Source organism: Acinonyx jubatus, chromosome D2, assembly GCF_027475565.1.
Source record: "Acinonyx jubatus isolate Ajub_Pintada_27869175 chromosome D2, VMU_Ajub_asm_v1.0, whole genome shotgun sequence".
Taxonomy (NCBI): Eukaryota; Metazoa; Chordata; class Mammalia; order Carnivora; family Felidae; genus Acinonyx; species Acinonyx jubatus.
Window position 1 is genome coordinate 71,082,235 of NC_069393.1, and position 27,076 is coordinate 71,109,310.

Sequence of the window (27,076 nt, forward strand, 5' to 3'; positions counted from 1 at the left end):
ACAAACTCCCCCTTTACGACACAGCATGCCCCAAAGCCTTTTGAATTTGGAATGTGGCACAGCATCAGGTATCCCATAGAAGCCCTAAGGTTCACAAGATTTCTTAAAAAAAAAAAAAAAAAAGGAAGAAAGGAAAAAGAAAAGAGAGAAAGAAAGAAAAAGTTCCAGTTGAATGAAACTGTTTTCCCAGTGTCTCAACTGAGCTCCTAAAACTGGAATTTCAGATATACAAGAGGACAGGAAACAGATAGCTTGGTTTTTGTCTTTTTACATGTCCGCATTGTTTTTGTTTTTTTTTTTAAATGCAGCTACGATGTTTCTGCCAAAGATAAAGACAAAAAGGTGGACAGGGCGGTTACCACCAGAACCAGAAGCGGGCTCAGACCACACGTTGGAGGAGCAGCCATTGATTTTGTGGTTATGTGGCTGGAAGCACCAGCAAGGCCGTTCTTTTCGTAATCACGCTGTAAGAGAGAATATTTTCATTATCACCCACTACGTGTCTTCCTTCCATCCCAGCATATTTAAACCACACTCTTTCTCTCTCCCGCCCCCGCCTCCCACTGGCTGCACCACTCACTAAAGCTGATCCAAGGTGTTACCACATACGGAGACTTCAATTCACTGACTTGTACTCAGGAAGGAATCCTGAATCTGGGTTAGAATCGGATGCCTTAGGATAAAACGGACAACACCTGCTTCTTGCCCCTCTGCTATGGATTAATGAAATCCTCTTGTGGGACAGCGCGGAGCCTTCATTCACTCCTGCCTCCTGGGTCTGCCAGTAGCTGTGCAAATGGAACCTTCTCCTTCTGGTACCCGTGGGCCCTTCCCAGCGTGGAAGAAGGGCACGAAGAATCATCTTAGAAAAGATACTGGCCCAGGCAAGTATCAGTTCATGTGGAGATGGGCCACAAAGTGCCTTGAGACCGGCAGAGCAGTCAGCAATGTTTCTCTCCATTTGCCCGCCCAACCCTAGGTTTTCCGGATAAAGGGGCCTGCCTTGATTGTCAGGTGGAAAGCCCACACCAGAACTCAGGCTTTCTGGCCCCAGCCAGCACAGCTGTGCCAAGACGGATGACTCCGTCTCCACCGCAGCACCCACTCAGTCCCAGAATGCCACATCCCAGCGATCGGCACACTACAGAATCTTCGTCTCATCTGGAAAACAGGGAGAGTAATGTGGCCTGCCCGAGCCATCTCTGGGTTGCTGCAGAGGTCAAAGGGACTGTGCACAGAGTAAGCAGGGGGATTTGTTGTCTGTCATGTCCCGTGCCGGCTGATTTTACGCGACTCTGGTCCCGTAGTCTCCGGGCACCGGAACGACGGCATCCGTGCTGGGTCCAGCTCTGAGATGACGCTCCTGGGTGCCACACTTACTCCTAACTTTGTGGCCTGGGATCCGCAGACTGCACTTGGCACCAAGGCCAGAGGGACATGGAAGGTGCCAGAGATCTTTTTCTGGACCTAAAACCTTGTTGCCTTTGAGCCTTGACATCATTACCCCCATCATTATATCATCACCAGGGGCCCAAAGGCTCCGTCTCTAGAAAGGCAGGGAGACCCAGAGAAAAACAGAACTTACATCAGAAAGACAGAGGTGCGTGCTGCCCGATACATTGGATTTCAGCTTCTGTGCCTGAAGAAAAACAAGCACACACACACATAAAGTCACTCATGTACAGTATGGAATAACAATTACTGATGATCCAGTCAGTTTTCTAGGGCAAGGCCATTGACAGAAATATGTGAGCCACAACTTTGAGCCTATATATAATTTAAAGTTTTCCGGTAACCACGTAGGTAAAGAGATAAAGGTGAGGATAACTGTAATAATATATCTTATTTGACCCAATATATTATCATTTCAACACGTAATCAATATAAAAAGTTATTAATGGGATACTTTACATCTTTTTTTCATACCAAGTCTTCAAAATCGGGTATGATTGACCTAGCACATCTATTTCAGACCTGCCCCATTTCGAAGGCTCATTAGCTACTTGTGGCCCCTAGTGGAAACGGCACAAGACTAGGTTACTAAAGGCAAAGTTTTGAAGTCCTTCATATTGGGAACTCATTTATATCTCTAAATATTAATTTTCAGCATGTGCCTTCGAGGGAAAAACGTGGCAATAAAAATTCCCATTCGTTGGTAATATAGAGATACGTCTCCCCGCAGCTTATCTACTTGTTTATTCTTCGCTTCAGTCAACAAACAAAAGTGTATAGTCCCTGGGCTCCCAGGCTGCTCTCTAGTTGAGTCAACCGCTCACTGCTTGCGAGTGACGGCACAGGGCAGAGACTCTTAGAGATGGGTCCCCTGGAGGGACAGTGCAGGGCATCACAGATCCCGATGCAGCACTCCTAAAACTGCTTCCAGGACAGTGGGGAGGGGGCTGAGCCCTGAAGGCATTTAAGCTCCCTGTCGCCTCGCACTGGAGAAAGTCCCCACTGAGCTTCCACCAGAGAACTGAGTTGAAGGAAACGTTCCAGTGCTCAGTTACAATGAGAACTGCTGACCCAGTATAGCCCTTCTGTTTTATAAAGGAAAACAGAGTGCAGTGAAGTGACTGTCCCAAGGTCACAGAGCAGTTTACTGGTAGAGACAGGATACAGACCAGGTGTCTAAAACTCTTGAAAGCAAATGTGCTCTTTCTTCCATTACAGTGTTTCTCCCAGGCAATCCTGGCATGCTTGATTCTTCATGTTCTACCTGCCTCCAAATCCACATGAAGACCCCTTCCCATGCCCCCTTCCCCCAGAATAGGAATCTGTTGGCACCAAAGACAGAGAGCTCATGTGCCAACAGGATGACCGTGGTTAAGCACCGCACCTGAATCAAGCAGTGTCTGGGCAATCAGCTCTGAGTGAATGATGCTGGTGGGCTGCCTGTTGCAGGAAGACTTTTGCAACTCCTTGAAGACATGCTAGGCTGATGATGGCACGTTCACCCAAGGAGTAATTTACTGACCATAATGCTACTTGAAAGGCATCATAATCTTTATCTATATTTGCATATGCCAGCTGTGAATATGAAATAGAAACCTTTAAACAGGCATCAAGAATAAGACACTGTGAGGCATCCCCAGGCTGTTCAAAGGTCACAAAATGTTATATATAAGAAGATCAGAGGAGAAATTGAAAGAGCAATTGAACCTTACTCAAAAGCCTACTTGTAATCTGTAGTAATAGCAAATCTGGTCCATTGCACTGTCACCTGCAGAGAATAATGTACAGAACTTTACATGTTTTATTTCTGTTCAAGATTGGAATTGTGCCCAGATACCAAAATGGTCTTAAAACATCACATTTTCTTTTTTCCTTGCCTGTGCATAATCTACAAAAGACACAAACCCTTGCTAAGGGCCTTTGCATAACTAAGAAGTTCACTAAAATGTACACAGAAAGCAGCCCGACTTCTAGTCTGGAATACATTATGCCTTCAAGTTGTTGCTGTGCTGTATCATAGCTACACTATGCCTCAGTGTCCAAAACCACAGCCCTCTAAGTTCTGAGGGTCAGGTGGGTCTCCTTCCTACCTTGTTCCGTATGATTAGCACCAGTAAGTAGCATTGTACTCATTATATGTACACGCTGAGATGCCCATTAGCTACACTTAGTCATTTCAGGAACCTCTTGAAATACTACCATAATGCCCATTGTTATTAAGTGCAGTAAAACCTTGGATTGCGAGTAACTTGTTCTGCGAGTGTTCCACAAGACAAGCAAACATTTCTAATAAACTTTAACCTGATACGTGAGTGATGTCTTGCAGTACGAGTAGTACATGACGCCGATGTCACATGGTCGCAACTGAGCCAATGGTTCTTGAAGTTCGCTTTGACGTATGAGTGCTTCGGATTGCAAGCATGTTTCTGGAATGAATTATGCTCACAAACCAAGGCTGTACTGTTTTCGTAAAGGCACTTCTGCCAATGGATAAGAAAAAGTCTTCTGTCTTAACAGATTTTCATAGGTGGACTCTGGATCTGCCTACGTAGATTTCTGACCTTCACTCGTCATTGAGGGTTTCACGCTGCGTACAGGCTTGTAGGTTTGCAGGCTCTTGCCTTACATCTAGAAATAGCTGGGATAACGGCTCAATCACACAGGAAAATGCATTCAGACTAGCTCCAGGTCTATGAAGCCTCTGCGCTCTTCTTTTCCCAAAGTGGACATTTTGTTGGTCTCTATCTAAAGGAAAGGTCAACGTGAGGTCTGGTCACCCTGCAGCACCACTGACTTCACTGAAAGTGGAGGGAGCACCTCAAAGCTTATCTTGCCTTGAAGACCATTCTTGTTGGCATAACTGGGTAACCTTCAGAGTAAAAGTAATAATGTGCACCCAGACCACTGCAGATGCTCTGAGAAAACGCCTTCTTTCCCGTTAAGCACCTACCCAGCCCACAGAAAGACTTAGCACTCCAGAGGCTTAGAAGTGCACCCACACAGGCCTTCAGATACTCTGCTTACATCGTATATGAACACAGCTTCCCACTGAGAGGTATGGGTGGAAACTCCCAGCACTGCAGAGGCTGAACTGAACAGCCCTGGAGTTCTACCTGAACCTCATGTGGACCTCAGGAAAGTCTAGGAGTCTGATTACAAGGTGAAGCACAAATGTTACCATTATTGGAATAGCAGGTGGCATCCGAGTAACAGAATCAAAAGATTGCACGTAGACATAGGGTTTGTTTGTCTTTTTTTTTCAATCGCACAGCAAACCTGAAGTGTACATTACAAGATGAGGGACAGTGGGTCTGCTGCCTGGACTGTCCACATCACGTACACGTGGAGCATTGCCACGCTGGGTACCTGGTGCCTTTAAGGGTTAGTAGGCTGCAGATGGAGGGGGCGGAGCCTGGGAGTTTAGACCCGTGTACCTCCAGCTCGCTGCATGCTTGCGAGTTCTGTATCCAATCTTAACCCTTCTAGTGACACCGGGGTCAGAAATCTGATAAGCAGATCCGGAGTCCACTTAAAATCCAGCTCCTAAGGCCCATTTTAGAAGCCTGAGCAACCTATGATTTCCACATTTTAAAGGCTGTTACCCCGGGCATTTTTGGAAACATCATTAAGCTATCATTGTCTCGCTCGTCAGTTATGATAAATACAAACAAAAATTAAAGGGTGGCTCCCACCTTCCACCATTGCAAAAAGTGCTTACAGACTTTAAACATTGTGTCTCAGGTGCTAAAAACTGGGATGGTCCCAGGAAAAGTTTTAAAAACCAGGAAAATTAAAAAAAAAAAAAAAAAAACAACGAAACACATAACAAAACGTCTGAGACCTTTTAAGGTATGAGGTAAGTTAGAAACTTACTTAAGAAGAGTACATTTTACTGCTGAGTTCTGAACTGGTAAAAATAAGGGTGTAATCCTGGAAGTGCTGGCTCAAGGTCCTGCCCGTGGGCCCAGCAGCCCTGCTCATCAACAGCATCCGCAGGGACCCTACACACAGCATGGCCAGCCTGGACCTATCTGGTCGCCAAAACTTACGGTGTGGCTTTACGATACGGCATCTCTTTCAAAAAGGGAGAGGCATACAGAAGAGGAGAGTGGATTTCATTTTTCTGAAAGCCAGTTTTAACCACTGCCACAGCATGTTGAAAAATGAATTATTTAATCTCTTTTATGAAAGAGTGCCTCTTTGCAGCTAACTCGTACTTTCGCAGTTATGGAGGAAGCCACCTGACTCTGAGTTGAGGGGGAACAGCGCTACTAAAATACAGTACACCACAGGGTTTTCATCTCCAGAAGAGGGAGATGAAAGGGATACTGGAGAAGACTGTGTCCGGCCCAGGAGCCTTGGAAAACTAGGGAACTTGTATTTAGGCACTTCATAAGCCTTGTCCCTCCAGCCGTGTTATAAAACCGTCACTGGCAGTAATCCACTAGTCCAGGCACGTCAGATAATAGAATTTCCATGGCACTGTAATTGTGGGGCCAGACCTCACCAGTCCCTGGCACCAGAGGGTTAATAAATGCATTAGATGTTGTTAACCTCTGTTACCTGGAGTCAGAACGATGATGACGCTTTGGCTTTTCATCCCAGTGATTAGCATTTGGAAAGCCTGCCATGGTGCCAACGTCCTTCCTGTCCAGAACGCACAGACACTCAGGCCACTCGCATCCCCAGTCCGGCCCCACCCCTCGGCCACTGCACGCACACTCGAGCTCTGTCCACAGGAGGCTCTCCCGGAGCCTGGGGGACAAGGCAGGCTTTGGAGCAGCACACTTGCTCTGTTTATGGAATCAGAGACTTAAAAGCACACCGACTCGGAGCCTGGCCTTTGCTGCCCCAGGACTCTGTTTCTGTAGAAAAGCCAGTGTTTCATCTCAGGTTTTTAGGCAGCTGTCAGCCAGCAGGGCATGGAACATTTCTCTGCTCTCCTCCACGCATAAGGAGAGCCAGTTTCTGCTTTACCCCCAGAAAATAAAACCAGAGGAAGTTGCCCAATCCAATAGCAACAGACTGTCCAGGCTGCAGCCAAATGGTCATAATTAATGATGCTTCTGGTTCTTTTCTCCCTTGCTTTACTGATTAGAGAGATTCGCTATATTAGGAACCTGTTTGCTTAATGACAGAATACAAGCAATAAACAGAGAAATACACAGACTGTAAAATGCAATCAACTTTGCTCTCCAGCACTCACTAAGTACCTAGCTGCATCTATCACACTTGTCAATACCAGTTTATTAGCATATGAGTCTCTTCTGCAGCATAAATTGGTCCTTTGCTAGGGGAAACCACTGCACGAGTTCCTCCTGAAATGGCCATTTCTCAATTTAAATCTACACATCTTATGTCTTCAAGTAGGACAAAACATAGGAAGAAGGTGTGCACATAATTCTGAAGGTTAACTGAGCAGAGGAACCTGCTTCAGAGTCTGCATTGTTACATTGCATTAAAAAAAAAGAGACTCTTCTGACTTTCATGGGCAGTACTTACTACGCAGCAACTCTATTGCGTACTTGATATACACTCGTCCAAATTAATTTCTACACAAAAAAAACAAAAGAAGCTGCCTGTGAAGTGAATCCAAGCTAAGTAATGGCAGTCTGTCCAGTGCTCTGTTGTAGCATAGTCTTTTCCGCTTTTTGGATTTTGCCTGTTGGATTTGGGGGAGCCTGGGGAGGTTTTAACTGCTGGTCTGGTCACAAGCTGTTGGCCAGACTTTCCAAAATCCCTGCCGATGTCTATTTTGAAACTCACCTTCCTACTGATTTGCTTTTCCTACAAACTTGGTAACAACCACTTGCAACCACTGGTCTGAATAATGTGCAGTAAAGTCAGCTGCGTAAAACAAGCGGACACATAAATAAGACCTGCTCTGAGCCCCTGGGTTTGGATGCTTGTCTTCTAATGCCCGCGCTCCACAGGGTAGGGATCCATTTCCTTTCCAAGCTGATTTTTGCCAGCCCCGTGGACCCTGACACGGGTTGGGGAGGGTCTGAGGGGCTGTGAGGAGGGCAGGGGTGAGATAGGGCAAGCGTCCTTCTAAGGAGTGATGATAATCCTTGGGAGGCTTTTCTACTCGCTACCTGCAAGACACTGAACTGAACCTCAGCCAGAAGGCTTTCATTACTTTAAGTTCCAAGAAAACCTTATAAAGATATTTCACTTAGCATAGGTTTCAGAAGGCCCACTGGGTGCCAAGTTTCATTAGTCTGGTATGCTCTGGGCAGGTTGAGCCTGGTTGGAAGATGGGGGTGGGGAAAAGGCTTTGGAGGCCTGAAGTCATGCTTCCTTACCCAGAAGAAGGGCAGGCTCAGATCCTACTTGGTTGGGCTGTATAGACAAGGCCTCCAAAATCAGTGCAGTGAACTGAAATGAGGCCAGATTGAGGGTTTATGTGTGTGTGTCTGTGTGTGGGTGTGGGGGGTGCGTCTTGACCTTGAATGAGACATGGATTCATGTTCTAGAGTCTAGCAAGTCTTGGGTTCCTGGCACTCGTGGGGCGTTCCAAGTTTAACTGTCCAATTTAGGTTAAGCTCAGGGGCCAAGCCTAGAGTAGAAACCCTCTTACCTGACAGGTTTGGGGACTGTGCCCATAGATTATTGGATAACTGAGAAATTAAGTTAAGGGCAAAATCATTAAACTACTCAAAAATTACACACTTGTATAGAACTTTATTTCAGAGTTCCTTTTTTTAAAAAATTGTGAGAAGAACACTTAAGATGAGATCTATTCTCTTAACAAATTTAAAGTGCACAATACAGGCACAACGTTGTACAGCAAATCTTGAGAAACTTTTCATCTTGCAGAACTGAAACCGTATATCCACGGAACAACAACTTCCTGTTTCCCCCTCCCCCAGCCTCTGGCGACCACCATGATTTAATTCAGTATTCCATGAAGGTTTGAAATAGAAGCACAGAAGAAAGCATAGTTGTTTCCATGAAAACTAAGTGGACTACCTTGAAAGAGCCAAATCCTTTTTTTAAAAGAAATGCCTTTGGATTAGGTGTGGGTGAGACAAAATTATAAAAGACTGAGAAAAATTACAAAAATGTAAAAAGATTCTGCACTGAGATTCCTCTGCAGGTAGCAAACAAATGTCACTACCGTTTTAAAGAAACTGAAACTGGAAATTGTAGACCAGGAACTAATTCTAGGTGTAGCTTACGCAGAACATAAGCCAGGGAACTCCAATCAGCAAACTTGTTTCCATGAGTTTGAGTATTTTAGATATTTTACATAAGTGGAATCCTACAGTGTTTGTCTTTCTGTGACTGGCTTATTTCACTTAGTATAATGTCCTTCAGATTCATCCATCATGTTGCATATTGCAGGATTTCCTTCTTTTTTGAGGCTGGATATTTCATTGTATGTATTATATCAAATATTCTAACTTCAAATCTAAATGTCCACCATTTATTGATTTTTGGATACATGACCAAGGCCACCTTCTTTAAAAAAGCTTTTTAGGGGCGCCTGGGTGGCTCAGTCAGTTAAACATCCAACTCTTGGTCTTGGCTCAGGTCATGATCTCACAGTCATAGGATTGAGCCCTGTGTTGGGCTCTATGCTGACAGCATGGAGCCTGCTTGGGATTCTCTCTCTCTCTTCTCTCTCTGCCCCTCCCTCTCTGACATGTGCATGTTCTCTCTCTCCCTCTTCCTCTCAAAATACATACGTACGTACATACATACATACATACATACATACTTAGGGGGAAAAAAAGGCTTTTTAAAGAAAGAGTTTGTTAGAGTTCCCTGGCTTATGTTCTGCATAAGCTACACTTAGAATTGTTCCTGGTCTACAATTTCCAGTTTCAGTTTCTTTAAAACGGTAGTGACATTTGTTTGCTACCTGCAGAGGAATCTCCGTGCAGAATCTTTTTACATTTTTGTAATTTTTCTCAGTCTTTTATAATTTTGTCTCACCCACACCTAATCCAAAGGCATTTCTTTTAAAAAAAGGATTTGGCTCTTTCAAGGTATTCCACTTAGTTTTCATGGAAACAACTATACTTTCTTTTGTGCTTCGATTTCAATCCTTCAAGGAATACTGAATTAGATTATGTAAGCAAAATACAAATAAAAGAACACAAAAAGGCTTGAGAACAAACATGCCTGACTCTTTTAAGCCTGCCTCTCAACTAGAGAGAGAGCAAGGGCAGAGGTGGGCAGGAGGACAGAGGCCACCAGCTTGGGGCATGCAGTCCGCCTTGGGCGTTAGATGTTCACAAGAGAATGGAAAGGTTGGCTTCTGATGAGTTGGTTACATGAGGGTCAGTTAAGAGAACTTCTACTATGGCTTAGAACTTGCTCCTGGTACCGGCTTGACTGATAAAGTATGATACAATGAACACAGCTTAGGAAGGTCCTAGCCTTGGCTTTTCAACCATCAGCTTTAATTACAATAATCCCTACCCTGCTGCTTGCCTCGCAGAGTTGTTCTGAGAATCAAATGTGAAGGTGGAAGTCCTTGAAAACCTCAGGTTGCTGTTGACGATTGCTTTAGCCTCCCTGTGTCTAGGCTAGTGCTCTTGGACTGGGGCAGGGGCTGGAGAAATGCAAAAGCTGAAGCTAATTTGGCTTGCGAACATGATAGTGACTAGAACTGGCTTATGGTCTTCTGTGATCCCTTGGATTTAAAAAATGAATGCAGTGAAAGAGATACAGTCCAGCAGGATATATCAACAGTCCTCCATTAGCTAAGCAGTCCCTCGGGCTTGCCCGTCAGTCTCCAGCATGCCATAAAAAGGATTCCTGCAGCCCTGCACTTGTAATTCAACACTAATGGCAAGATGGCCAGTAGCGCTGGGTGCAGACACCGTCTACGGCAGGGAGCTTCCCATGGCACTCGAGCTGGCCTTTCTTCTGTCCATACTTCACAGGATCATCTTGCATCCATTTTGCTCTCCCCTAAGTTGGGGCAAACACAGGTTGCAAACTACACCAGAGAACTGTGTTTTCCTTCATGGTTAACTTGTTTGATTAGTAAAATATTCAGACAAGAAGCAATTATGACCTGTATTTTAGAAAAGTATGCCCAGTTAACAGTCAGATGATGCCAAACAATGTGTGAAAGACATTTTGGTTTGGGGTAGGGGAGGCGTTTTGTATAGCGAACATTCAAGCGAGAACGGTATAAAGGCAACTAGGGGGATGGCCCTAAAATGAAACATTTGTTTTCTCAGATGCGCAGTCGGAAATGCAAATGTGCAAGGGCAACAGAAAAGATTCATTGTGGTCTCTGATAAGAAGTGCATGAAGTCTGTCTCATCAGACGTGCATCCTCATAGCCATCAGATAATATTTATTAAGCCTCTCATTCTCCTGTGCATTTATGTGCAGCTGAGTGCGGCCCCGTAATGGATCTGTGACTTATGGTGGTAACTAAGGCTTGATATAAAACGCCGTGGTCTGCAGACATAACCGACCCTGGGCTTTAGTTCACCCTCTGTTCAGAAAATGGAGTACCCTGGGCGCTGTGGAAAACCAGGTGAAAGCAAAAATTTTAAAAACTTGAGAGAAAAATGTGCTCTTCGTACTCGGAGAAAAACAGATAACTGAGGAAAACCAAGGAGACCAAGAGGGATACTGTGACAGTTACCATTCATGGCGGCCCCCTCCGATAATGACCTGACCCCATCTGTGCTTCACTGAACACTCCCCATCGCTCACATGACTTTCTGAGGCAGGCTCTAGCCCGCTGCACGGATCAGAAAACGAGGGTTCTGGGAGGCTGGGACTCGCCGAGTTTCTGCAGCCTGGGGTGTCTGCATGGAGATGTCATCTGTCTGACTTCAGTCCCCTTGACTCCAAAACCCATGCATATGGACTCCACGCCAGACACGGCACACATGATCTCCCATAACCCCCAGATCACCCACAGAAGTAGTTCTTCTTATCCCACGGACAGCTGAGAAGGGGCCCAGGGAAGCAGTAATAAGCCTGGGGTCACGCATGCTGCCTAGGAGAGGACAGCATCAGCTACCTGGGGAAAACTGCAGTGCCTACTCAGTGCCCACCACCCGGAGCTTCCTTCCCAGACAGCCCTGTCCACGCTGTGACTCCTCTCGCGCTTTGAACAGGAGGGGTCCGAGGGAGGGGAGCCTTCTGTTGAACGTCACAGGAGAACCGGAGCCATTTTCCTCCCACGCATGAGCTCCACGGCTCAAACACAAGGCAGAGCCTATTATCAGGGAGGTATGGTTGGTTAGAGGTCCTAAGGATAAGAGGTCAGCAGGGGATACAAGAAATTGGATTTATTTGTAGTATGTGATCTAAGTGTGCTCAGAGGTATTCTCACAGGTTACCCAGAACAAGAGAGCATATTTATGGCCAAGATGGTGCAGACGTCCTAGTCCTTTTTATTAAGCATGTTTATTATCCGGCAATTGGGTTAAGCAATTGTCCAACCGCTGAATTACTGTCCCTCTGATGGGCCAGCCTCACTGCCCTCTAAACCGCAGGTGCAAGTGGCCTAATGGCTCTTCCTAGAACACCTTGAGGGGGCCTAGTCTTCTCATCCCCATCTTTAAGTTATTAGCCCCCCTTTCTGACAAAAGCGGAAGGAGAAGGCATCATAAGTGGGTGATCATAAAAAACTGGTTCAAGTCGGGGCACCTGGGTGGCTCAGGCAGTTAAGTGTCCGACTTCAGCTCAGGTCATGACCTCACTGCTGGTGAGTTCGTGCCCCGCATCGGGCTCTGTGCTGACAGCTCAGAGACTAGAGCTGCTTTGGATTCTGTGTCTCCCTCTCTCTCTGTCCCTCCCCTGCTCGTGCTGTGCTCTCTCTCTCTCTCTCTCTCAAATAAATAAAACATCAAAAAAAAGACTTAAAAAATAGTTCAACTTGAGGCTGGCTCACTTTTGCAGGGTACATACCCTGTATGATGCCCAAGTTCATGTCCCTGAAAAATCTGGGGGTAAAGGTCACCAATTGTCCCCTTAGTACAGGCTCCTTCCATCTCGTACTCAGCACTCACCAACCAGGAGGATCAAATGATGATAAAAACAGTTACTGTGCTGAACTGGAGGCTCCGTTACTACGTTGGAGAATTTTAATTTGTTTAATTATTACAACCCTCCTAGGCAGTAGGTGCTCATTATTCCCACATTACAGACGATGAATCCAAGGATTAAGGACGTGAAATTGCTCTCTATTGAAATCCACAGAAAGGTTTGATTCTACTATAGCAAGAAGCCTGGCCCTTCAGTGTTGTTTATTCTTAAGCACAACCTCTTTTTCTTACAAACAGAGAAAAAAGCAACTTTGAGAACTAACCATACTTCTGTTGGCCTATTGTCTGCGTGATCCCTTGTCAAGCATGGGCACACTCAACGCTTGAGCTACATTATCTCAAAGCGAGCTTGGTTTTGGAGTAAACTGAACGATGCCTGTGCTCTTCATGGGACTTCAGAATCACTAAGGGCTACTACCCCCCACCCCCCCCGCCTCGTTGTAACCTAGGGGGCGCCATGTGCCAGGGCAGGAATAGGTACAGACAACAGCTGACGCCTGGAGCAAGTGCCTGCCTCGGGCCGGCAAGAATGCCTGCCGGCTGTGGTATCCTTGCTGAGGTGGCTGTGATCTGGGAGAGAATACTCAGATGCTTCTGGGACAGGCAGCCTTAAGTTGTTCCCAAGCAGCACCGACTTTCAGCTAGAAGCTTTCTGGAGCTGACAACGAAGGGTGGGGCTGCTAGAGAACAGAGTGGGAAGCAGGGAAAAGGAGGCCCCCATCATTTCAGGGTGATGCAAGAGAGTCTACCACTGCTGGGGACCTCTCTCCTGCTTACTTATCTGGTGGACAGTTCAGGGTCTGCCTCCCCGCCATTCGCATCACAGCCACCGCTGTTAATAACACAAAGCGGACATGGCCCGTGAGCCCCAAGCCCATGGACTGCACCCCAGCCAGGAAGGAGCCCAGCCACATGGACTTCCTCTGGCTGTTGCCACTTCTCTGCAACTGCAACACGGCTCTGAACCAGAGCTGGTTCACCCAAGAATCACTGCACCCAAGGGTCCTGGGTCCATGTTGCCAAAGCGTATTCCATGGTAACCGTGTTTGTGTAGAGCCTACTCTTTTATTGATTTTAGCTGTCTGAGAATACAACCCAGGAAAATCCCAAAATATAACAACATGAACTGTAATTCCAATGACAGCATGAATTAATGCCTTTTGCCCAATGCTATATGCTAACACTTTTATTGCTCGTAATAATAGTATACAATTATATTATAATGTAGGGTTCCCCATTTTGCCACTCACTCACAGAATGGTTAAGTATGGGCTATCTGAAGGCATTAATAAGGGACTTTATTAAAGTTAGCAGCTGCGGTTGAAGCAGTGTGATGAAGGGGTCATCTGTAAAACAAAGAACCTTCTAAAGAGAGAACCAATTTACTCCCTGTTCCTGCGGAAGCTCTTCTGGCCTAGCTGCCATCCACCTTGTGCTTGGCAAATAGGCTTATTCTGGCTATCGGAGATTAGGGATAAAATATTTTTTAAAAAAGAGAAAACTATAACTCGGAGATACTACACTGGGTGTGCTTAATTTGGAGGGTTTTGTGGTTGAGAAAAATAGATGCCATGATCTGCCCTTGTTGAAAAGGTGACACCTGGGTTCATTAAAGGTGTACGTTAGATTTTGATAAAGGCTATTTTTCTAAGTCATTAAATTGGTTTTTAGGAACGTTATACTCTCCTTCATTTGAACAATTATTAAACTATAAAATAGAATTGCACAATTGCTAAAACCGTAATCTGAAGTTTTACAGCCAGCTATAAAACGCTATATTATTAAACTCCACTGAAGATGCTCAAGCCCATTACAACTTTTTAAATGAATTATAAAACCCTTTACTGCTGATAAAATAATCTTAAATTACAGTATTGTGTATTCCAACAATATGTTGAACCAACGTTTGCTACAATGCAAATGTGCCAATCACAAAAAGTCATTGCTTGAATTAAATTTGTGGAAGCTCACGAGTGATAGCCAGAGCTCCACGCAAAGCGGAGAGCAGGTGTGTGCAGGCTGGCCGGGGCAGCCCAAGGGAGGGGCCTTCCCATGTTCTTTCCATCACAGGACCAGCCGAGAGCGAGTCTCTCACGTTCAAAGGCTATACACAAGAGATACTTAGCAGAACCCAGTGCACTGTGGGAAGACCTGTGGCAAGAGTAATTTTTTCTGCTTAAATTCACCCCATAAATGAGATTTTTTTAATGTCAAATATTTAGTTATCAAGTACCTCCCCTCAGACATATGTTACGGATGAATGGGGTCCCCCCAAAATTTGTATGTCGAATCCCTATTCCCCAGGTCCTCAGAATGTGACTGTATTTGGAGACAGGTCTTTAGAGAGGTGATTAAGTTATAGTGAAGTTGTTAGGGTGGGCCCCACGCCACTGGAACTGGTGTTCTTTTTTTTTTTGTTTATTTATTTATTGAGAGAGAGAGCAAGCAGGAGAGAGGCAGAGAGAGAGGGAGAGAGAGAGTCCCAAGCAGGCTCCGCACCATCAGCACGGAGCCCTACACTTGGCTCAAACCCACGAACCCGCAAACCACAAGATCACAACCTGAGCTGAAACTGATGGTTGGACGCTTCACAGACTGAGCCACCCAGGCTCCCCGCACCCTAACTGGTGTTCTTATAAGAAGAGGAGATGTGGACACGCAGAGGGACACCAAGGACACGTACACACAGGCAATGTCACTGCAAAGACATGGTGAGAACACAGCCATGTGCAAAGCCACGGAGACGACCTCAGGAGAACCCAAGACTTGATCTTGGATTTCCGGCCTCTGGAACCGTGAGGAAGAAATTTCAGTTGCGGAAGCCCCCCCAGTCCGTGGTGCTTTGTTTGGGTGGCCCAATCATGCTGATACAACGTGTGCCACCGCCCCCTGCGGTGCGGGTGATGTGCACACCAGCCACCCACCTACCGGGAAGCCTGCCCCCCGAGATGAGATTCCTGTTTTTTTGCTACCAGTTATAGGCTGCAGGCTTCCATGTCCGATAGGGTTTGAATACACAACTGAAGGTGTGCTTCAGCATGCTGCCTTAACGGAATAGTACCCAATTTCTGAGTTTGGAATTCAGGCACTCTCCTGGATGAAGGGGCTTGGAAAATGCTCTATAAGCAGTTCTTTCGAAAACTGTTTTTACAACAGCCTCCTTCCTCCCAGGGCGAACGTGGGTGGATCCTGGGAGGCAGCTTCCCTCTGAGCTCATCAGCTGGCAGCCGGAGCCGGGCAGATTAAATCCCAGGAGCCCACTGGCAGCCTCTTCATGCTGGGAGTAGCTGGGCCCATCACACAGGCCCCTAGGCCCCTTGGCCGCCTGGTCCACAGCTCTGCAGGGAGGCTTCTGGGGGAGCCCAGGAGCAGCCTGGGTGGGAGGCCCGGAGGCTTAGCACTTCTGCTAAGGGAAGACACCCCTCACGGCTCGTTTCTCCCAGAGCAGGGGAAATAAACTCACTCCAAGCAGGAGAGCATTATGCAGAGGAAACGCTAGGTGTAGCCAAGATTTGGGTTTTCTGTTTTGTTTTGTTTTATGAGACCGAAACAACAGTAGGTGCTAGAAAACACTCCGCGATATGCAGAAATGGTAGAAACGTCACACAGATCATAAACCAGATACCACAAATAACATGCAGCACCAAGGTCATTTTCTTAAACAAAAGGCTCAGGAAATGGCATCAGTGCTGCCACAGTCATTGGGATTCAGCACACGTGCTGAGAGCTCAGTGGCGACGAGTCTGGCATTGGCGGTCTGATCTGGATCCTGCTGTTACCACCCTTCCTGGAGCTCCCCCCTGCTCAAAGTCCACACGGGAAGCCTGATGGGGGTTACATATAAACGCTGCCACCCACTCCGGTGGTCCAGCAAAAGTCTCCTTTGAAATGTCACCTGTGGGTCACTCGTCCAGCACGCTGGGTGGGTGAAAAACATTCCACAGAAGAATGTGAGGGTGCGGGGCCCTAAAGGCCATGGTCCTTGGATGGTGAGACCCGGGTCAAGAGCCTCAGTTAATGCTACCTCTGATAGTATCCACAGGTCCCACCCCGAGGGCAGTGTTTCCTCGGGCAAATTAGCTTAAATGTCCAAGCATGGGACTTTGGTGGCAACGGCAGCCCCTTTTCATTGTTCTTGCCTGAACTACCCAGGAAAGATTTGGTCCAATGTGGTTCTCCGCTCTTCCATTTCCCTATGTTGCTTATCACACAGAGAAACCTGAGAAGACTCTCCAACACCTCCATTTCCCTTGTGGTCAAAAGGAAAGGGGGGCTTTGAGGCAGCCCTCATTTCCTGGACAGTGGTCCTCCCTCAGGGACGGTTTGCCCTCCAAGGGACTTTGGCCACGTCCGGGAACATTTTCAGTTGTCACAATTAGGGAAAGGTGCTACTGGCATCTAGAAGATGAAGGCCAAGGGTGCTCCTAAACACCCTACAAGGCACAGGACAGCCCCCACCCTCCCCACAACAAAGAACTGAAAGACCAAAATGTCAATAGGCCAAGGTTGACCTGGGGGAGCTGTTCAATTCACAGCCAAGAGATCACCAAACAATCCTTATCGAAATTTCCAAGATTGGCATAGAGGCGAGCAGCCCACCCTCTGCAAAGAATTCCAAGGAAGCAAGCGGTTTCCCATGAAGAAGCATCTGAATCTAAATTACATTTCAAAAGCACCACTTTGACAAGGACTCACCTTCTCTTATCCTTAATAAGCCTGCTGCACAGGTGGCAAAGCGTTACAGGCTACCAAGCCCAGAAAAACCACTGAAAATAGGACCCATAAAGCAATGCAAAACCCAGCCCGGCCCTTCAGGGCACTTCCCCAGAAGATGGGACAGAGGGGACCAGGGAGATCCAAGTGCCAGAAGCTACACAAAGTTCACAGATGAGAAAGACTCGACTAGCACCTCCTCAGAGCTCGGCGGTACACCACGCGCACCTCACGGGTGGGATCACATTGAATCCTTGTAACATCCCAGAAGGCTCTACCACCATCATCCCCATTTCATGGATGAGGAAGTTGAGACAAAGAGGCTAAGTAGCTTTCCCAAGGATTCACGGCTGGTAAGTGGTGAACCGAGCCCACGTTCAAAATTTCGACTCCAGCTTTCTTGTGAGGAGTTTCACTGCTTGGCCCCAGAATTAAAATTAGAATCTGACTAGCTTTTGTTCCTGGTTTCTGGGAGATAACCTTTACATTCCTGGAAGTTCTTGAGTGATGGGAGGATCTTTGGTATTCATTGAGCCCTGTGGATCACCCCTGAGTTTATGGTAATGAGATGACTCAGAACGGGGGCTGGTCACCAGAAAGACCAACTAGGTTGGGGCTTTGAATCACGTGAGGTCAGTCCAACCTGCCGACCTCCAGGGACCAGAGAGGGGCAGAAGACTGCATTCAATCACATGTCCAATGGCTCAATCAATCATGCCTATGTAATGAAACCCCAATTAAAACTCTGGTCCCTGAAACCCCGTGGAGCTTCCTGGGTGGTGAATGCATCAGTGCGCTGGGAGGGTGATGTGTTTGATCCCGCAGGGAAAAGCACGAAAGCTCTCTTTTTGGAGACTCTCCCAGACCTCAGCCTACGTATCTCTGCATTTGGCTAGTCCTGCTTTGTATCCTTTATAATAAAACTGTAATCATCAGTAATAGTGCTTTTCTGAGTTCTGAGTCGTTCTAGTGAATTGAACCTGAGGAGTCATGGGAACCCCTGAATGTGTGGCTGGTCGGTCAGAAGTGCAGGTGGCCTGGGGATCCCTGAAGCATGGCTGGCATATGAAGTAAGGGCAGTCTTGTTGGGGGCTGTGCCCTTTAACCTCTGGGGTCTGTGCTGACTCCAAGAGCCAGCGTCAGAATTGAGTTGCTCTAGGGGCACCAGTTGGTGTCAGGATAGATGTCATTTCCTTTCTTTATGCCAGTTTATGAGCCAGTCTGGCATCTCCATCTGCCAGATGTTCAACAAGAATCTAGGAACTGATTTTAATCTATACTGAGTGAATAATGTTATCCGGAAACAAAGAGGTAAAGTGCAGTGATTTAGGTAATGTAGTGTAGCCATTTAAAACACACAGAAGGGGAAGGTGCTACCTTTCCATTTCTCCTCTCCTGCTCAAGTCTCTCTGTGTCTCAGGCTTCTTGTCTGAAAAAATGGGAACAATAGTACTGACCTCATGAAGTTACTGTGGGGACTGAGTGACTGTATATACATATAATGTGCTGAGGAAAGTACTCGACGCATGGGAAGAGCTTATGCACATTTGCTTTATTAATACCCAACCATAAAAAAGGAGGCGATGCATGTTATCAAAGCAAATAGTTCTGGGTTCTGTCACATTACATGGTTTATCATGTTTCTCCAAGTAGGGTCTGGGAGACCACTGGTGTATATGACACTATTTAGGTGGCATTACAAACACTCTTTATTGTTTTAATTTTAATATTTACGATTATAGAAGATGAGCACACTGATTTGCATATATTTCAGATATGTTAACAGCTTCGGATGAGTCTAAAAATGACAGTGTTGACAGAAGTAAGCATATCTAGTTTAAACATAAATATTAAGCAACTAACATACTGGCAGAACGCAGGTATGGGAAAGACTCAAAGTCCTGGTCTCGGAGGCGAAGAGGTGGGGCTGGTTCTCAAAACACTATCTTTCCTGCCACTAAGACTGTTTCCTGTTTACAGGTGTGTCCCCTCTTCCCAATGTCAGCAACTGACTGGTTAGAGAGACGTGGCAATGGCCCCTGGAAGACAGTCCCACTCTGGTACCCAGAACGGACCGAGATCCGACTATTGTCACGGCCCCGGTCACGCTGCCAAGAAGCTGGCTGTTAGGATGACACTCCCAGGACAGTCCTTCTGGGCATGGTGAGATGGATTTTGGAACAGCTGTAACCCCTCAAGACCTCGTCCTTTTTTTTTTTTTTAATTGCCTTTTGGTTTCCCTTCCTCCTTGTCCTGCCGTCCCAAAGAACACCTGCACTTCCCTCCTTCCTTACGACTTTCTACAATGGCCAATTCTTAGAACTGGCTGGATATCACTCAGTTCAAACGGTTCTTAGAAATTAAGAAAGCACTAAAAAGATCCGTCTTTTCTGCTTCACGGCCTCCCCGCCACTGGGAAGAGCCCTTCCTTTATGGCCCCAGGGTCCAGAGTCAAAGCTCTTGCACATCTCATCGATCACAAGGGTTGGACAGCTGGGCCCTTTGCGTCTGGGCACCGGTTTTTCAATCTTCACAGCAGACCAGAGCGGCAGGTGATATTGTAGAGCAGGCATTCAGAGGAGGTAGGAAACGTGCCCCAGGTCACACAGCAATAAGAACTGAACCAGGGTTCTCACTCGGGTGCATCTGACCCCAGCTCATGCTCTCCCTGGCAAGTCAACTCCAAGGCTGTCAAGCACGGGTTAAAGGAAAGTACCAAGGAGGTGCACGCGGGGTGGCTCTGCCCATTGGGATTGGTGGATGAGCGTCCCCATGCCAGGGGACTCGTGTGGAAATAACCACCTCCCTCTTTCCCTTTCCAGCTTCCTGCCCTCCCACCAACCATCCTGTGTGAAATCCCACCACCCTGGCCTTGTCCCGAGTGCCCCTTCTCCGGTGGAAGATTAACAGGACGCCAAAGCACCCCATTGCTCTGCTAGCATAAATTGCAAGAAAAACATTTAGAATATTGATTAAGTGCTTCATGCTCGAAGATTTAAATTTACCTCCTGTATTTCCAGGATTAGCTGACATAATGGGGTCAGTCTGCTGGCACAAATGATTTACAGAACACCCATTGGCAGCTTTCCTTTTAAAACTCAACACTTAAAATTTCCACTTGGTCACAGCCAGAGGATCCCTGGGTATTTAGCAGGCTTGGATAATTGCCTTCCCACCGCCACATCTAGACTTTTGGGGGGCTGGCCCTGGAAGCGTTTCGAAATCACTTCCGGTCTGGTGTCACCCTATCAGGTACGAAGGGACGGACGTTGTTGAGGTGATGAGGCACTGAGGCAGAGGAGGGGTAGGGCACGCTATTCTTCCAGGATGGGAAGCCTTGCTTCAGACATAGATCATTTTCAATATTCTAATAGTCAATATTCTAATTAAATGTTTCAATACTCTAATATGGAGGAGTGTAATGGATAGGCAAATCTTGCCTGCCCTCTGTCCCTCTCAGCAACTTGTAAACATCCTACATCCTACAAGCACCCAGACCATTTCTATAGGCTTCAAACTGTACTCTGTGAAGAGAAGGAACTGGAGGGAGTAAGGGAGGCCAGCGAGATATCGATGTGGATTCCAGTCCAGTGGATGCTGCAGATTTTCTCCTCCAGGAAAGATGCCCACCTCAAGGCCTTTGCTCCCATGGCCCACTGAGGGCCAGCAGTGTCCCTGTTGTGGGACCCTTAGGGTTAGTGTGGTCCAACCACCAAGGCAGATGATGGGTTATTGTGGGGAAGGGGACAGCCGGCCTCTGCACTGGTGGTTTTAGCAGTAAGCATCCTCACCAAGGCTACTCGAGGGACTGTGCTCGCATCTCTTCTATGACTGAGAAAGCTGCATTGCTGGTTCTTTCCGAGAATGCTGCCTTAAAAGTCCTGCTAGGGAGAGGGGAGGAGCCCTACTTGAGATCTGTCTGCAACCTCGGGCCTTCCATGTCTCCCCACACACGTTTTCTTTGGCTCACAAAAAAAAAAAACTGACTTTGGTTGTGGCTTGTGCTGTTCACCAGAGCCTTCTAACTGGTCACAGCTATTCCACACCAACCCTGCTGGCCATGGATCCGAGTGTGTGCCCCCCAGATCTACCAGGCTTTCTCCTGTCACATCTCTTTCGTGGGGAAAGAGTGGCAGGGGCAGAGACAGCAAAATTTTCCCCGGGGTCCTCAGCTGCAGCCAAGAGGAGGTATCAACCTGTTTTGACCATGGCATCCAAGACCTACAAATGCCACTTTAAGGGGTCTTCACTTTAAGCTTCCAGACTTAAGTAGTGAACAATGATGCAAGTAGGGATTTTTCCAATGCTTACTTACATCTCCTAAAGATATTTACTTTAAATAAGCGACAAGCACAGTCCATTTGGTTTAAATATCCTGAGCTTTTTCTAGCTAGCAGACCACTCAAGTGCACGTAAGATGAAATAATTGGTAGAATTTTTAATCTTCCTTTGTTTTTCATGTGACCACTTTGTACAAGTCCAAGGGACATGCCAACAATAGCACAGCCTGCGTCACACTTGTTACTAATATGACTGCCAATTAATCCTGACATGGGAGCTTGGCGGGTTACCCAAAACCTGGCATTTTATCACCTCAGGGGGTTAGCACTTGGACATTTCTATGACATTTTATTCCAATCAATCAACTTTCCTTTTTTAAAGGCGAGCCTTTCATAGGAACTGCAGACGAGTCCTGTATGCCCCACACCCAAGGCCACCCATTCCTCCAAAAGAATTCCACTTGGTTTGTTGATAATTGCACTTTGAAGCCGACTTTTGAAAATGTTTATTCTTATTTCTTCCTTTCCGAGGGGGAAATCTATCTCAAATGTTAAGACAGAAACTCAAGTCCCCAAGAGTTTTCTCATATTATTGTATATTTTAAAATATTACAAGAGGGTGCCTCTCAAGGGAAGTGAACTTTAGAGCTGCCAAAGATAGTTGACTTTCTCCAAATCTGTTACCAATGGATCCCAAGCTGGTTTAAGTCAGTTCTATTCTGAGTAATGACACATGCGGCTGGGACAAACGCCATTCTAAGATATTTCTAGGACCCCCGGCAAATGGTAATTTATCTGGAGACAGCCAGGCAGGCCAAAGAAGGACAGATGGAGAGAATGAGTCTCCTGGGAGTGATACTCCAAAGCGAGAGTCCTAAATCAGTGCCAGGGACCACGTCCTCAAGCCGAAGGCTCGTCTCCTATCACTCACTCGTCTCCTATCCTCTGGCCTCCAATGATTCTTTCAACTGTTGTTAGTATAGGTCATTCTAAAGACATCACCAAGCTGCAAAAACTTTTACTGGCAAACTTTCAGTCTTTCCCCTATTTCCTGTCTCCTGGAATTGCACGAAGAATCCCAACCTAAAGCGGGAACTTTGCGTTTTCCTTATTATTTGAATAGCTGCCTTCAGGAAGCATGGGGGGGTCATAACTCCGCTGTCAAAACCAGCTTCTCCTCGCCGACTTTTCTGTTCCCCCAACCAAGCTTGACTGAGGTATAACTGATGAATGAAAACTGTGTATATGTAAGGAATACCAAGTGATGTTTTGATGCATGTATCCATGACGAAAGGTTTATCACAATCAAGCTAATAAACATAGTGTCTGTCACCTGATGTGGTTACCACTTTGGGTGGAGAGTGAGAACAATTAAGATCTGCTCTCTTGGCAAGTTCCAAGTATACAGTGAAGTATGGTTAGCCATCATCACCATACTGTATATGAGAGCTGCAGATCCCATCCATCCACCTAACTGCAACCTGTACCCTTTAACCAGCACCCCTATATTCCCCCACCACCCAGCACCTGGTAACAACCATTCTACTCTGCTTTAAAAGCCTGATGTTTTTAGATCCTACATGTAAGTGAGGTCGGGAACCTGGAGGACATTATGCTAAGTGAAATAAGTCAACTGCAGAAAGACAAATACTGCATAACTTCCTTTTCTGGTTTTTACTTCCTCCTTTCTGTCCATTCCTAACTCAAAGAAAGAGCCCGGGTTGTCCAAGCTCATGGAATACGGCAGAAGGACACTGGCTTTGGGTCCAAAATCCCAGCCCTTCCAAAGAAGTACTACGTGATTCTGGTTAAATCGCTAGCCTTTCCCTGCCTCAGTTGACTCATTTGGAAAAGGAAAGGACGTCTGCAAGCAAGGCACAACACCACCCTCCATCTGCCGTCAAGGGACCCGGTGGCCAACTGACTCGGGATGAGGCATCGCATGGGACATTTTTAAAGCACCATTCTGGAGTGTTCGTTCCGCCCCAGGGACTGAAGCATTACCCCCATTAATCCCCTCGACTCTCGCAGCTTGGTCATCCTTGAGTTTTGTAGAGGAAGAAGCTGAGGCTTCGAGAAGCCATGATGTCGGTGAGGATAAGAGCCTGGGTCTGAACACAAGCTTGGCTGCAGAGCCCATGCCCTCGCTCCCTGCCTCACATGTGCTAAAACAGGCTCAAGGAGGTCATTGTCTTCGGAAGAAAGGCGAGGTGTGGTGGAGCCTGAAGGGCTCCCTGGAAGTGAAATACGGCTTAGCTCCAAGGCATGTGGATTCTGTATGTGTGGCACAGGGTAGAGAAGTTGGGCAGCCTGCTCAATCCTCGGTAGTCCCACACTTCCATCTCCCCTCTGCTGAGAAGTTACATGGCAGCCTTGACATAAACATCACACTCTACTTTTACTTCGCCCTCTATTTAGGAGGCAGACTTCCTATCACTGATACAGGGGAAGGAAAGGCGCTGTTTCTTGGGAACAGGGCGCACGTGTCCCCTGATGTTGCCAGGGCAACCTTGCAGCGGCACAGAGCCCTCCTTGTAGGGAGGGGTGGCTGGGCAGATATGTGTCGGCGGCAAAACACTGTGTAGCCAAGGCACGCAAGCACCAGAGGAAGCAGAAGTCAGTCGCCGTGTTCTTGGTGGGGAGCGTGGGGAGCGGGGGGAGCAGGGGACAGGAAAGTGGGGAGAATGCCTCCTTATGGCTAACAGAGTCGTCTCTCGTGGAGGAAACTAGTTTCGTGGAGTTTCCAACGATGGCTATTCTTCTGAAATGTCCTCTGTGAATTCGGTCTGACCTTCCCAAAATGTGGACAAGCGACATCTTGTCCATTGTTTGTTAAGTTCACTGAGGAGAGAAATGTTTTGAGTACCCAACGCCACGAAGTTTCCCAAACACGGAAAGAGCTCAATAAACCGGATAAATGCTGCATCTGCGGTCATGCTCTGTGCACTCAGACACGTGCAGAAAAGAACCCAGTCATGCTGCGGCCAGAGCTTGCCTCTTCTACCAGCCGAGAATCTTCTGTGGCCCACTATTATCACTGAATGGCAACAGGGTCCTATCCCTCATCTGGCCGCTTGTCTTTCCTGACGCTAGAATCTGAGTGGACCCAACAAGAACCGAAGGCTGACCTAAGAGGAAGCAGGACGCTGAGCACCGGCTGGAGACAAAGAATAGATCCTGTTTCTGTGGTGCGATGTCTGGCTCCAGACCCTCCTCTCACCAGCTGGGGGGACTTTGTGCAAGCCACCTCCCCTTCCTGAGCCTGAGGCCTCCGCTGCAAGACGGGGCAGTTAGATGCTATAATATTCTCCAATCCTCCTCCCAGTTCCGGCAGTTTCTGCACAGTGCTCTGGAGATTGGACATACTCAGGAAATGCTTTAGAAGCATGAAGAACATCTGGAAGACCCTAGGCTGCACGGCTTCCTTGCCTGCCTTCTCCTTAGTGCCGTGTGTGAGTGTGTCTGAGTGTGTCCGAGGGGGCATGTTCCCGGGGAAGACATAGGAGGACGGGCAGAGACCCAGAGTCACTGAATGAAATGTAGCATATCCAAGAAGAAGAGAGGAGACGTTGTGGGAGAGAAGACAGCAAGCAAATCAGAAGCAAAAACACTGCCCCAGTGGTCTATAGGGAACAAAGGGGATTGTGGGTCAGGGAGGTATTGGTAAAAGAAGGTTTCTGGTGAACATTCTGGTGAGCCTTATCCTTGGTGGCAGCAGGGTGGGGAGAGAGAAGGGAGGGTATACTGCAGGGACAAGTGTGAAGTGATATCACAGGGCCTCGCACGTGACCCCTTCCCCAGCATGGCAGGAAGCAGACATTATCATGTGGTCACCACTACCCCCCCAAATACAGGAAGAACCACGAAAGCAACAGGAGTCTCCTAGATCCCCAGCACCAGTTCTGTGACACAAACTCCGTAGGCTCCAGCAAAAGTGTTACCTCACCAAGCCCTGGTGTCCTCAAGTGCAAGAACGAGGCTAGCGATAATACTATTAGTCTTCCACAACCCTCAGGAGGATGGCGTCCAATAAGGTAAAATGTGTGAAAATATTTCGCAAACATATAAATATGCAACGTCTTGCTAAATAGCTGAGTACTCGTTACTACGAAAAAAAATCAATAAAAAGCAAAATAAACGCTCTGTTTTGACTAAAGGCAGGAAAGCACTGTTAGCATGCCATTGTGGGTCTGCCCTTGTAGATCTGGATTAACCCCAAGGAAATCTCTCAGCCATTCTCCCTGGCCTCTATTCACAGGAGAGGCTTCGTAGGGTAGCTCCACACGGCTCCTCCTACTTTGGAAAAGCATTTTCTTCTGCTTCTGGAAGAATGAAGCCATACAGGACTCTACGTTGGAGTTAACACCTCCCTAGCGACACTGTCTCTGGCTCACCTTCAGACAGAATTAAGTACTCCACGTTGGGTTTAAATGCCAGCAATGGCGACAACCCCAAGAATACCTTCTCTTTCAATACGCTGCTGCTTTGTAGAGAACACAGAATGAGTGTAATATACAAATCAGTAACCGACTCAACTCTTCCACTCACGCCACAGACACAAAGCTTAAAGATTCATCTGCCTAGCCCCCTCATTGTACAGGTGAGGACACCAAGGCCAACTACGGGTACCTGGACCAAAGTCACACTCCCAGGAAATGGGCATCCGTTCCAGAATCCACCTTTCTCCCCACTCTGTGGCACTTCACAATCTCCATTTATCGTGGTTATAATGCACTTTTAAGATTCAAACCCGAGCAGCCCTCCATCATCAGCCATCTATCTTTAAATGCAGTGTAGGAAATCGGTCCGTGTTTCCCCGCTCCCCGCCCCCCCCAGAGGCGAGCTCCAGCTGGGAGTTTGGGCTCGGCTCTTACCTGCAGATTTGCACAAGGTGGTAAAACATGAGTGGGGATCTCATTCTCCGACCCTGCAGGTCCCAGGGGCTTGTTCTTGACCCGGAAGGCTGTGGTGGTGGTGGCAGTGGTGGTCTGAACTGGGAGGGCTGGCTGCCACACGGTCACATCGGAGCCATTGCCAAAGGCTTGAATTGCATTTTCTGCAGTAAAACAGGAGGAAATCCAATTTCAAAGTCAAGCAGCAAATGTAACAGACAGGATACACGAAGCCAGAGAGGCACGCTAGAAATTCTGATTGCAGTATTGGACTTCTCTGAACAAAACCCATCCATCCATCCACCCTACACATGCTGGGAGCCAGCCATCAGGTCAGGTGCTCAAAAATCAATTCATTCATTACACACTGCGACGGACACTTAGGTACGTTCAACGTGCAACAAATATTGCTCTTGTTTATGTACCAGGTGCTGAGCAAGATGCTTGCCCTGAAATGCTCATCACTTTGAAACCCAGCCTCGAACCTGTATTTTGGGATCCCCATCACTGTCCCATCTTTCAAGAACATCCTCGCGCGCTCTTAAAATTCTATTCGAAACGCGAACTAGTTGGTGCTTTTTTGGAAAAAGTAACATTTCCTTAATTATGAGACTGAGGCAACTTGGTGGCATCCACACTAATTTGGCAGGCAGTGAAATCACACAGCGAAAGCTGTGATTTCTTACCACCACGGAGCACCCTATACACT

The 27,076-nt window shown here is 47.0% G+C and overlaps 1 protein-coding gene across 5 annotated transcripts in view; it reads right to left on the reverse strand.

The window, feature by feature from the left end:
• Positions 1–280: 280 nt before the first annotated feature.
• GFRA1 (GDNF family receptor alpha 1) overlaps positions 281–27,076 on the reverse strand; it is a 207,245-nt gene continuing 180,449 nt past the window's right edge. For all 5 annotated transcript variants that reach the window (XM_053207848.1, XM_053207849.1, XM_027063197.2 and 2 more), the window contains 3 exons: positions 26,350–26,531; positions 1,586–1,639; positions 281–464 (listed from right to left, as the gene is read on the reverse strand). In XM_053207848.1, coding sequence (XP_053063823.1) covers positions 309–464; positions 1,586–1,639; positions 26,350–26,531 — 392 coding nt within the window. In that variant the 3' untranslated portion in view covers positions 281–308. The remainder of the gene's footprint in view (positions 465–1,585; positions 1,640–26,349; positions 26,532–27,076) is intronic.